The sequence below is a fragment of the Rhincodon typus genome, chromosome 1 (assembly GCF_021869965.1).
Source record: "Rhincodon typus isolate 14 chromosome 1, sRhiTyp1.1, whole genome shotgun sequence".
In the NCBI taxonomy this organism is placed as follows: domain Eukaryota; kingdom Metazoa; phylum Chordata; class Chondrichthyes; order Orectolobiformes; family Rhincodontidae; genus Rhincodon; species Rhincodon typus.
In genome coordinates, this window is record NC_063332.1 from 3,536,846 (window position 1) to 3,549,251 (window position 12,406).

The 12,406-nt window shown below is 45.8% G+C and overlaps 1 protein-coding gene across 1 annotated transcript in view; it reads left to right on the forward strand.

The window, feature by feature from the left end:
- Window positions 1-3,277: 3,277 nt before the first annotated feature.
- wdr54 (WD repeat domain 54) overlaps window positions 3,278-12,406 on the forward strand; it is a 53,324-nt gene continuing 44,195 nt past the window's right edge. The window contains exons 1-3 of the mRNA XM_048600545.1: window positions 3,278-3,412; window positions 9,601-9,744; window positions 11,455-11,521. Of these exons, the coding sequence (XP_048456502.1) occupies window positions 3,278-3,412; window positions 9,601-9,744; window positions 11,455-11,521 (346 nt within the window). The remainder of the gene's footprint in view (window positions 3,413-9,600; window positions 9,745-11,454; window positions 11,522-12,406) is intronic.

Here is a 12,406-nt window from a genome sequence, read left to right on the forward strand (position 1 = left end):
ACCGCTCTACCCTCATCGATCTTCTTGGTCATGTCCTCAAAAAAAAAACTGAAATCAATTTGTGAGATGTGATTTCCAATGCTCAAAAGCATGATGACTATCCCTAATCAGTCCTTGCCTCCCTCTTGCATGTAACTGCTGTCTCTCAGCATCCCCTCCAACAACTTACCCACCACTGACATCAGACTCGCCATCTGTGCAGGGGGTACTGCGATAATGTATGTTCTGGCAACACGAAATGGCTATAACGCAATTGACGAATAGGGGAGTACTATTTCTAAAATGCGAACTTGTGTTGGCTATAACATGATTCCATCATGAGTTTTGTCAAAGGGAAATTTCTTTTTTTCAATCCTTGCAGATGGTGTAAATGTTTGGAGTAAGTTGTGATGAGCTGATTAGAAAAGGATTGTATGTCAAAACCTCAAATATAAAATCACACAAAGAACAACCGTCTTCATCATATTATAGTTCTCTGCCCACAAAGCTCCTTCACAATGAGATTATTTGACATTTCTGTAGTTCCTTGTCTTTTCTTTCTAACCTTTCTTAAATAAATGCACAACAGTAGCCAACCTCCAGTCTTCCAGCACCTCACCCATGGCTGTAGATGAGTAGATATCCCTCCTTTCTGAGCTTGCCACAATGTCCTGGATTATACTTTATCAGGTCCCAGGGATTTATCTACCATTATGTGTTTTAAGACCACATATTAGTTTTTGATTCACTCCATGTGATATCAAGAAACGATTGGAGACACCAGATACTGCAAAGACTATGGGCCCTGACAACATTCCGGCAATAGTACTGAAGATTTGTGCTCCAGAACCTGCCACTCCTCTAGCCAAGCTGATCCAGCATGATTGCAACATTGGCATCTACCCAACAAAGTGGAAAATTACCCAGGTATGTCCTGTGCATAAAAAGCTGGACAAATCCAACTCAACCAATTACTGCCTGATCAGCCTACTGTTGATCATCAGTACATTGATGGAAGACGTCATTAAAAATGTTATCAAGCAGTCCCTGCTCAGCAATAACTTGCTCACTGGCACCCAGTTTGAGTTCCAACAGGGCCACTCAGCTCCTGACCTCATACAGCCTTGGTTCAAACAAGGACAAAAGAGCTGAATTCCAGAGGTGAGGTGACAGTGACAGTGACAGCCCTGGACAACAAGGCTGCATTCAACTGAGCGTGGCATCAAGGAGCCCTAGCAAAACTGGAATCAGTGGGTATCGGGGGCAAACTCTCTACTGGACGGAGTCATATTTGGCACATAGAAAGTTGGTTGTGGTTGTTGGAGGTCAGTTTCTCAACTCCATGACATCTCTAGTGGTGTCCTAGACCAACCATCTTCTGCTTCATCAGTCACCTTCCCTCTATCATTAGGTCAGAAGTGGGGACATTCGCTGATGATTGCACAATGTTCAGCACTGTTCATGACTCCTCAGATCCTGAAGCAGTCCAAGTTCAAATGCAACAAGATCTGGACAATATCCAGGCTTGGGCTGACAAGTAGCAAGTAATATTCTCGCCACAGAAATGCCAGGCTATGACCATCACCAATAACAGACAATCTAACCACTGACTCTTGACATTCAATGATGTTAACATCACTGAATCCCCCACTATCAACATCCTAGATGTTACCAGTGACCACAAAATGAACTGGACTCCCCACATAAACACAGTGGCTACAAGAGCAGGTCAGAAGCTTGGAATACTGTGGTGAGTAACTCACCTCCTGATTCCCCTGATATGTGTGGGGTGTCACATATCACCCCACCAACCTTCATATCCAACATATCATTCTCCGTCACTTCTGCCACCTACCATCTGACCCCACAACCAAAGATATATTTCCCTCCTCACCCCATCTGCCTTTTGTAGGGACCATTTTCTCCATGACTCTTTCGTCCGCTCCACACTCTCTACTAGTCTCGGCACCCTTCCGTGCAACCGCAGGAAGTGCTACATCTGCCCCTACACCTCCCCCCTCACCTCCATTCAAGGTACCAAACAAACCTTCCACATTAGACAGAGGTTCACCTGCACATCCGTCAATGTGGTCTATTACTTCCGCTGCACCCAATGTGGCCTCCTCTACATTGGTAATACCGAGCGGAGGCTTGGAGATCGCTTTGTAGAGCACCTATGCTCTGTTCGTGACAACGACAACACTTTCTGGTCGTGAACCATTTCAACTCCCCCTCCCACTCCCTGGGTGACATGTCCATCGTGGGCCTCCTCCAGTGTCACAATGACACCACCTGCAAACTGGAGAAGCAGCACCTCATATTGCACCTCGGGAGCCTACAGCCCGATGGTCTCTGTGGATTTTACCAGTTTCAAAATCTCCCCACCCCTGGCCTCATCCCATGACCCACCCTCCCTGTCATCCCTGCCTCCTTGACCTGACACAACGTGACACAACCTGTCCGTCTTCTCTCCCACCCATCTGCTCCTCCCACCCCACTGACCAATCCCCACCACTGCCTACCTGCACTCACCTATCACGATCCCACTTACCTTCCCCAGCCCCACCCCTCCTCTCTCTATTTATTTCTGAGCTCACCCCCTCATTTCTGAAGAAGGGTCCCTACCTGAAACGTCAACTTTCCTGCTCCTCTGATGCTACCTGGCTTGCTGTGTTCCTCCAGCTCCACACTGTGTTATCTCTGACTCCAGCATCTGCAGTTCTTACTATCTCTACTAATCGAGCAAACCATTCAGTTCAAGAGCAGTTAAAGATGGACAGCAAATTCTGATCTTGCCAGTGACATACACAAACTGCAAATTCTAAAAGATACAAGTCAGGTGGATGACGGGTGCTCTGCAGTCACTCCATTGGGTGCAGTGCAAACAACAATCAAGAAGCTCAACATCTTCCAGGACAAAGGAGCCCACTTGATTCACATCAATCCATAATCTTTGATATTCTGTCCCATCTCCATGATTGCAGCAGTGAAACCATTAATCCAGAGACCCAGGTAATGTTCTGGGGACCCAGGTTGAAATCCTAACAGGGCAGATATTTCTGAAGAAGGGTCTAAGCCCGAAATGTCAGCCTTCTTGCTCCTCTGATGCTGCTTGGCTTGCTGTGTTCATCCAGCTCTACACCTTGTTATCTTGTCCTTTCGGGATGGAAATCTGCTATCCATCCCCGGTCTGACTGCAGACCTACAGCAATGTGGTTGACTCTTCACTACACTCTGGGTAATTAGGGATGGGCAGTAAATGCTGGCTTTGCAGGTAACACCACATTCCCATGAATGAATGAAAATAATCTATAGTGCCCCACAACAATACACCCAGGCTCCTTCGACATCATCTTCCACACCATTTTCCATGCCCCATTTTTGCAGCAGTAGCGGGAGCGGTGAGAGCGAGGACCAGGGAGCTGTCGAAAAGGTAAGTTCTCCATTTAAACGACTTACCTCCTGGAATCAGTGGCCTCCATTTTTGCGGGTGCGGTGAGATCGAGGACCAGGGGGCTGCCGGGAAGGTAAGTTCTCCATTTTAGCAGCGGAGCTGAGTGAGAGTGGTCGAATTGCGCTCTGGGAAGGTGAATGAACTGATATATTTGGGCAGTGGCTAAACCCGAGACACTACACGTGTAGTATCTCCCACCCGCCCTCCTCCTCTGACCAAAAAAAAAGACCCTGTTGTGTGTTGATAAGGTAAGGATTTTCTTTTATTTTTATCGTGTGCTGGTAAGTAGAGTGATTTGGTAAAAATTTTTTCATTTCATTTGACTAGTATTTGATATTATAGTAGGACTAAGTAAAGCTTAGGAGTAAAAATGACATGAGATCCCAGACCTGTGTTATGCTCCTCTTGCTCAATGTGGGAGCTGGTGATGTCCCTGGCTCCTACACGTGCAGGAGGTGTGTCCAGCTGCAGCTCTTGTTAGACCGCATGACGGCTTCAGAGCTGCGGATGGACTCACATTGGAGCATCCGCAATGCTGAGGAAGTCATGGATAGCACGTTTAGCAAATTGGTCACACCGCAGATTAGGATTGCTGAGGGAGAAAGGGAATCGGTGACCAAAAAGCAGAGAAAAAGCAGGAAGGCAGTGCAGGTGTCCCCTGCAGTCATCTCCCTCCAAAACAGGTATACTGTTTTGGATACTGTTGGGGGAGATGGCTCACCAGGGGAAGGCAGCAGTAGCCAGGTTCATGGCACCATGGCTGGCTCTGCTGTATAGAAGGGCGGGAAAAAGAGTGGAAGGGCTATAGTCATAGGGGATTTGATTGTAAGAGGAGTAGATAAGCGGTTCTGTGGTCGAAAATGAGACTCCCGAATGGTGTGTTGCCTCCCAGGTGCACAGGTCAGGGATGTCTCAAATCGACTGCAGGATATTCTGAAGGGGAAGGGTGAACAGCCAGCTGTCGTGGTGCATATAGGCACCAATTATATAGGTAATAAATGGGATGAGGTCCTACAAGCAGAATTTAGGGAGTTAGGAGCCAAGTTAAAAAGTAGGATCTCAGAGGTAATAATCTCAGGATTGCTACCAGTGCCACGTGCTAGTCAGAGTCGAAATGAAAGAATAGGCAGGATAAATGAGTGGCTTGAGAGATGGTGCAGGAGGGAGGGGTTCAGATTTTTGGGACATTGGGACCGGTTCTGGGGGAGGTGAGACTATTACAAATCGGATGGTCTACACCTGGGCAGGATGGAACCGATGTCCTGGGGGCTGCTTTTGCTAATGCTGTTGGGGAGGGTTTAAACTAACGTGGCAGGGGGATGGGAACCAATGAGGAGGTTAGTGGACAGTAAGGAGGTAGTAACTAAAGCCTGCAAGGAGCTAGATAATGAACTCAGTGTGACTAAGGGGAAGAGTAGGCAGAGAGCAAATGATGAATGCAAAGGGACAGGTGGTCTGAGGTGCATTTGTTTTAATGCAAGAAGTGTAGTAGGTAAGGCAGACGAACTTAGGGTTTCGATTAGTACCTGGGAGTATGATGTTATTGCTGTTACTGAGACTTGGTTGAGGGAAGGACAAGATTGGCAACTGAATATCCCAGGATATAGATGCTTCAGGTGGGATAGAGAGGGAGGTAAAAGGGGTGGAGGAGTTGCATTACTGGTCAAAGATGATATCACTCTGAGGAAGTTGAAGATAGATAAGTCCCCCGGGCCTGATGGGATTTATCCAAGGATTCTATGGGAAGCGAGGGACGAGATCGCAGGGCCTTTGGCGATGATCTTTTCGTCCTCACTGTCCACGGGTATAGTGCCGGAAGATTGGAAAGAGGCAGACGTTATTCCCTTGTTCAAAAAAGGGAACAGGGATAACCCCGGAAATTACAGGCCAGTTAGTCTTACGTCAGTGGTGGGCAAATTATTGGAAAGGGCTCTGAGAGACAGGATTTATGATCACTTGGAAAGGCACAGTTTGAGTCGTGATAGTCAGCATGGATTTGTGAGGGGTAGATCATGCCTTACAAACCTTATTGAATTCTTTGAAGAGGTGACCAAACACTGGATGAAGGTAGAGCAGTGGATGTGGTATAGATGGATTTAAGTAAGGCGTTTGATAAGGTTCCCCATGGTAGGCTCATGCAGAAGGTAAGGAGGCATGGGAAAGGGGGAAATGTGGCAGATTGGATTCAGAATTGGCTGACCCTTAGAAGACAAAGGGTGGTAGTGGACGGAAAATATTCAACGTGGTGCTCAGTTCCGAGTGGTGTACCACAAGGATCTGTCCTGGGTCCTGTTCTATTTGTGATTTTTGTAAACGATTTGGATGAGTGGAACGGTGGATTAGCAAGTTCGCGGACGATACGAAGGTGGGTCGTGTTGTGGACAGTGCGGAGGGCTGTTCTAGGTTACAAAGGGACATTGATAGGATGCAGAGTTGGGCTGAGAAGTGGCAGATGGAGTTTACCTCTGAAAAGTGTGAGGTGATTCATTTTGGAAGGACAAACTAGAAAGCAGAATACAGGGTTAACGGAAAGATTGTTGGCAGTGTGGAGGAGCAGAGAGATCTTGGGGTTCATGTTCACATTTCCCTGAGAGCTGCCACCCAGGTGGATAGAGTTGTTAAGAAGGCGTATGGTGTGTTAGCTTTCATTAATAGACGGATTGAGTTCAAGAGCCGTGAAGTTATGCTCCAGCTATACAAAAGCCTGGTTCGGCCACATCTGGAGTATTGTGTCCAGTTCTGGTTGCCTCATTACAGGAAAGATGTGGAAGCGTTAGAAAAGGTGCAGAGGAGATTTACCAGGATGTTGCCTGGAATGGAGGGAAGGTCTTACGAGGAAAGATTGAGAGAGCAAGGGCTTTTCTCTTTAGAACGACGAAGGATGAGAGGTGACTTGATAGAGGTGTACAAAATGATCAGAGGTATAGGTAGAGTAGACAGCCAGAGACTTTTTCCTTGGGTGGAGGTAGCTTTTACGAGGGGACATAGTTTTAAAGTGAGTGGAGGTAGATATCGGGGAGAAGTCAGAGGTAGGTTCTTTACTCAGAGAGTGGTAGGGGTGTGGAATGCATTGTCGGAGAGGGTAGTGGAGTCAGCCTCATTAGGGGCATTTAAGCGGCTATCAGATAGGCATATGGATGATAGTATAAGGTAGCGGTGGAGGTTAGATAGACCTAAGGTTTAGGGTAAAAGTTCGGCACGACATCATGGGCCGAAGGGCCTGTACTGTGCTGTACTGTTCTATGTTCTATCACAGCTGTGCTGAAGGAGGGCATTATGTAGGACTCGAGCAGTGAGGCAATATGGGCAGAGCTCAGAAATAGGAAGGGTGCGGTAACAATGTTGGGGCTGTACTACAGGCCTCCCAACAGCGAGCGTGAGATAGAGGTACAAATATGTAGACAGATTATGGAAAGATGTAGGAGCAACAGGGTGGTGGTGATGGGAGATCTTAATTTTCCCAACATCGCCTGGGATTCACTTAGTGTTACTGGTTTAGATGGAGCAGAATTTGTAAGGAGCATCCAGGAGAGCAATATGTAAGTAGTTGAAATAGGGAAGGGGCCATACTGGACCTGGTGTTGAGGAATGAGCCCGGCCAGGTGGTTGAAGTTTCAGTAGGGGATTACTTTGGGAATAGTGATCACAATTCCGTAAGTTTTAGAATACTGATGGACAAAGACAAAAATGGTCCTAAAGGAAGAGTGCTGAATTGGGGGAACTATAGCAAAATTCGGCAGGAGCTGGGGAATGTGGATTGGGAGCAGCTGTTTGAGGGTAAATCCACATTTGATATGTGGGAGGCTTTTAAAGAGAGGTTGATTAGAGCGCAGGACAGAAATGCCCCTGTGAAAATGAGGGATAGAAAGGGCAAGTTTAGGGAATCATGGAAGACAGGTGAAATTGTGAGACTAGCAAAGAGGAAAAAGGAAGCTACATAAGGTCTAGGCGACTGAAAACAGACGAAGCTTTGGAAGAATATCGGGAAAGTAGGACCAATCTGAAACGAGGAATTAAGAGGGCTGAAAAGGGTCATGAAATATCTTTAGCAAACAGGAATAAGGAAAATCCCAAAGCCTTTTATTCATACATAAGGAGCAAGAGGGTAACTAGAGAAAGGGTTGGCCCACTCAAGGACAAAGGAGGGAAGTTATGCGAGGAGTCAGAGAAAATGAGTGAGATTCTTAATGAGTACTTTGCGTCAGTATTCACCGAGGAGAGGGACATGACGGATGTTGAGGTTAGGGATAGATGTTTGATTACTCTCGGTCAAGTCAGCATAAGGAGGGGGGATGTGTTGGGTATTCTAAAAGGCATTAGGGTGGACAAGTCCCCAGGTCTGGATGGGATCTATCCCAGGTTACTGAGGGAAGCAAGAGAGGAAATAGCTGGGGCCTCAACAGATATCTTTGCAGCATCCTTGAGCACGGGTGAGGTCCCGGAGGAGTGGAGAATTGCTAATGTTGTCCCCTTGTTTAAGAAGGGTAGCAAGGATAATCCAGGTAATTATAGACCAGTGAGCCTGATGTCAGTGGTGGGGAAGCTGCTGGAGAAGATACTGAGGGATAAGATCTATTTACATTCGGAAGAAAATGGGCTTATTAGTGATAGGCAGCATAGTTTTGTGCAGGGAAGGTCATGTCTTACCAACTTGATAGAATTCTTTGAGGAAGTGACAAAGTTGATAGATGAGGGAAGGGCTGTAAATGACATATACATGGACTTCAGTAAGGCGTTTGATAAGGTTCCCCATGGTAGGCTAATGGAGGAAGTGAAGTCGTATGGGGTCCAGGGTGTACTAGCTCGATGGATAGAGAACTGGCTGGGCAACAGGAGACAGAGAGTTGTAGTGGAAGGGAGTTTCTCAACATGGAGAACTGTGACCAGTGGTGTTCCACAGGGATCCGTGTTGGGCCCACTGTTGTTTGTGATATACATAAATGATCTGGAGGAAGGTATAGATGGTCTGATTAGCAAGTTTGCAGATGACACTAAGATTGGTGGAGTAGCAGATAGTGAAGGGGACTGTTGGAGAATGCAGCAGAATATAGATAGATTGGAGAGTGGGCGGAGAAACGGCAGATGGAGTTCAATCCAGGCAAATGCGAGGTGATGCATTTTGGAAGATACAATTCAAGAGCGAACTATACGGTAAATGGAAAAGTCCTGGGGAGAATTGATGCACAGAGAGATCTGGGGGTTCAGGTCCATTGTACCCTGAAGGTGGCAACGCAGGTCGATAGAGTGGTCAAGAAGGCATATGGCATGCTTTCATTCATCGGACGGGATATTGAGTACCAGAGTTGGCAGGTCATGATACAGTTGTACAGGACTTTGGTTTGACCACATTTGGAATACTGCGTACAGTTCTGGTATCCACATTACCAAAAGGATGTGGATGCTTTGGAGAGGGTGCAGAGGAGGTTCACCAGGATGTTGCCTGGTGTGGAGGGCGCTAGCTATGAAGAGAGGTTGAGTAGATTAGGATTCTTTACGTTTGAAAGACGGAGGTTGAGGGGGGACCTGATTGAGGTCTACAAAATCATGAGAGGTATAGACAGTGTGGATAGCAAGAAGCTTTTTCCCAGAGTGGGGGCCTCAATTACTAGGGGGTCACGATTTCAAGGTGAAAGGGGAAAAGTTTAAGGGAGATATGTGTGGAAAGTTCTTTACGCAGAGGATGGTGGGTGCGTGGAACATGTTGGTGGTAGAGGCGGGCACGATAGCATCATTTAAGATGTATCTAGACAGATACATGAATGGGCAGGGAGCAGAGGGATACAAATCCTTGGAAAATAGGTGACAGGTTTAGATCGAGGATCTAGATTGGCACAGGCTCGGAGGGCCGAAAGGCCTGTTCCTGTGCTATAATCTTCTTCGTTCTTTGTTCTTTGTACCTGTGACATCTACCATTTAGAAGGACAAGGGCAGCAAACACGAGGGAACACCACCATCTGCAAGTTCCATTCCAAACCCCACACTATCCTGACTCCTGCATTGGCCCTGGATCAAAATCGTGGAGCTCCCTCCCTTTATATCACTGTATCGCATGGACTGCAGCAGTGCACCACCACCTTCTCCAGGGTACCTAGGAATGGGTAACAAGTGCTGGCCCCCTCGTGAAACCCACATTCATGAATGAATAAATAGAAATATTAACCCTTTAGCCAGCTGTGATTTCTTCCACATTGTCAGAATATAAAAGTGGATACGTTATTACTGAACGTTTTTCCTTTGTCTTCCTCCAGGCTTCATGGTGTGTGTTACCTTCTCGCATTCTCCTCGTACTGGCATCACAGAAAGGCATTCAGGTAGGAGTGGGGCTAAAGTCAATCTGAATATGTACATCTACAGCATAATCTCATTTAATTGTTCAAGTCTCTTTGTAATCTCTTCCAGCCACATGATGTCTACAAGGTAGCTGTGCTGCTTTCAATCTGACAGTTTGTGCATCCTTGATTTTAATTGTCCAGCAGTGGTGGCTGAGTCTTCAGATGCCTTAGTTCCACATTTGGAATTCCCTCCTGCACCCCTCTAGCTTACTATCTTTCTTAGGACACTCCTTAAAACCTATGTCTTTGCCCAGTTTCGTGTCATCTGATCTAATATCTCCTTGTGGCTCCCTGTCATGTTTTGTTGTGTTTCTCTGAAGTGCCTTGAGACATTTACTGTATAAATATTTTTGTTGCAATTACCTCGTGAGAAGCTGGTAAATGAAACCATTAGTCAAAGTGAATTAAATTCTCTTTGTTTTTGGAGTTGGAATTGAAAGGAATCAAAGCTATTGAGACTGACAGTGGAGTGAATCTGTGATGTATATGTATTAATATTGATAGTCTTCAACAATTAACTATTCACCTCATCTCCAACTACAACGATTTATTGAAAGGTGGTGAGTGTGTTAAATGGGACAAAATGAGATGAGAAAATATAGTGTGCATCTTGGGACAGAGAGATGGGTTGTGATCAGGAGAGTGATTTGATGAGGAGGGACTGAGTAGCCTTTTCAAACATAGAAAACAGGAGCAGAAGTTGTCCATCCAAGCCTGCTGTTCCATTCAGATTTAGCTATGCAGAGAAGCTGTATAAACTCTCTGGTTTTTTTTTCTGAAGAAGGGTCCCGACCCGAAACGTCAGCTTTCCTGCTCCTCTGATGCTGCTTGGCCTGCTGTGTTCATCCAGCTCTACACCTTGTTATCTCCGATGCTTCAGCATCGGCAGTTCCCACTGTCTGTAAACTCTGGTTGTTCTCTTTAGAACAGAGAACGCTGAGATAGTACCTCACTGAGGGGTGTGGACAGGGTGGACAGAAAGCAGCTGTTCCCCTTAGTTGAAAGGTAAGTAACAAGGAGGCATAATTTTAAGGTGAAGGGCAGGAGGTTTAAAGCGGATTTGAGAAAACAAATTTTCACCCAGAGTGTGGTGGCAACTGGATTCCACTGCCTGGGAGAGTAGTTGAGATGGGAGACCTCATACCTTTGAAAAAGTTCTTGCATGAGCATTGGAAATGTCATAACATTTCAGTGACTTGAGCCAAATGCTGGAAAGTGGGACTAGTGCAGATTTACAGTAGTTTTGTCAGTGCAAATCTGATGGGCTGAAGGCCTTTCCTGTATTGTATAATTCTACAATATGATCATGGCTGATCATCGTACTAAGTACCCTCCTCTTGCTTTCTGCCTATACCCTTTGATCCCCTTAGCCCCAAGAACTATATCTGACTCTTCCTTTGAAACGTTCAATATTTTTGACATCCGCTGGTTTCTGTAGCAGAGAATTCCATAGGTTGTTGTCTTGGATACCAAACATCTTGTACATTAAATATAGCCCCGAAATGTTTGTTCTCTCTTTTTTGTTGATGTGTCTTTAGGACTGCCATACCATTTAACAGGCTTCATGAGTCTCATCATCGTTGAGTGATTGTGCAGTTTTTATGTATTGGATCAGTCAATTACAATGTAATAGTTAAAGCAGTGGATGTGTAAGTGTTTCTAGTAAACTCATGGCACATGCCTTTACAGATGTATGAATCAGATGGCTCCATCATGGTGTACTGGCACGCAGTGGATACTCCAGAAACGCCAACAGGTACTTGTGAAAAGCTTTGTGCCGAAACACTACGAAAGGTTTCATTGACAATGTTTCCAGTTGATCGACAAATTTTTCACAGAAGGGCTGGATGAGTCTCTAGGCAATGACAATTACTATATGGAATAGATGAAGGGTCTAGGCCCGAAACGTCAGCTTCTCTGCTCCTATGATGCTGCTTGGCCTGCTGTGTTCATCCAGCCCTGCACCTTGTTGTCTCGGATTCTCCAGCATCTGCAGTTCCTACTATCTCTACTATATGGAATAGTTGAGCACTGAGATTAAGTAAAAAATTCCTGTACCATTTGCTGGGCTCACTCAAGTTCACACTTGGCCCACACGAGCCAACGCTGGGCCCACTCGAGCCAATGCTGGTCCCCCTTGTTTCCGCCTTTAGGGAGGTATACGTATGGACTCCAAGATCCCTCTGTATAACAATACTCCTAAGAGTCTTCACATTTGTCTGGATTAAACTCGATCTGTGATTTCTCCGCCTAACTTTCCAGCCGACCTGCTGGATCCTTTGAAATCCTTCCTGACTATCCACAACTCTACCAATTTTTGTGTCATCTGCAAACTTACTAATCAGACCACTGATATTTTCATCCAAATCATAAATATACATTAGAGGCACCAACAGTGATCTTTGCAGAACGCCACTGGTTACAGACCTCCAGTCAGAAAAACATCCCTTCACAACTACCATCTGTCTTTTATGGCCAAGCCAATTTTATATCCAACTTGTCAACTCTCCAAACCTGTAGATGGGGAACTGGGCCCAGGTTCTGCAGCATTCTGGCATAGGCTACTTCTGTTTTACTGAAGTTGATTGAGAAATATAGACTGGCCTGAACACTGAGATGAATTACTTTAGTCTTCTTCAAA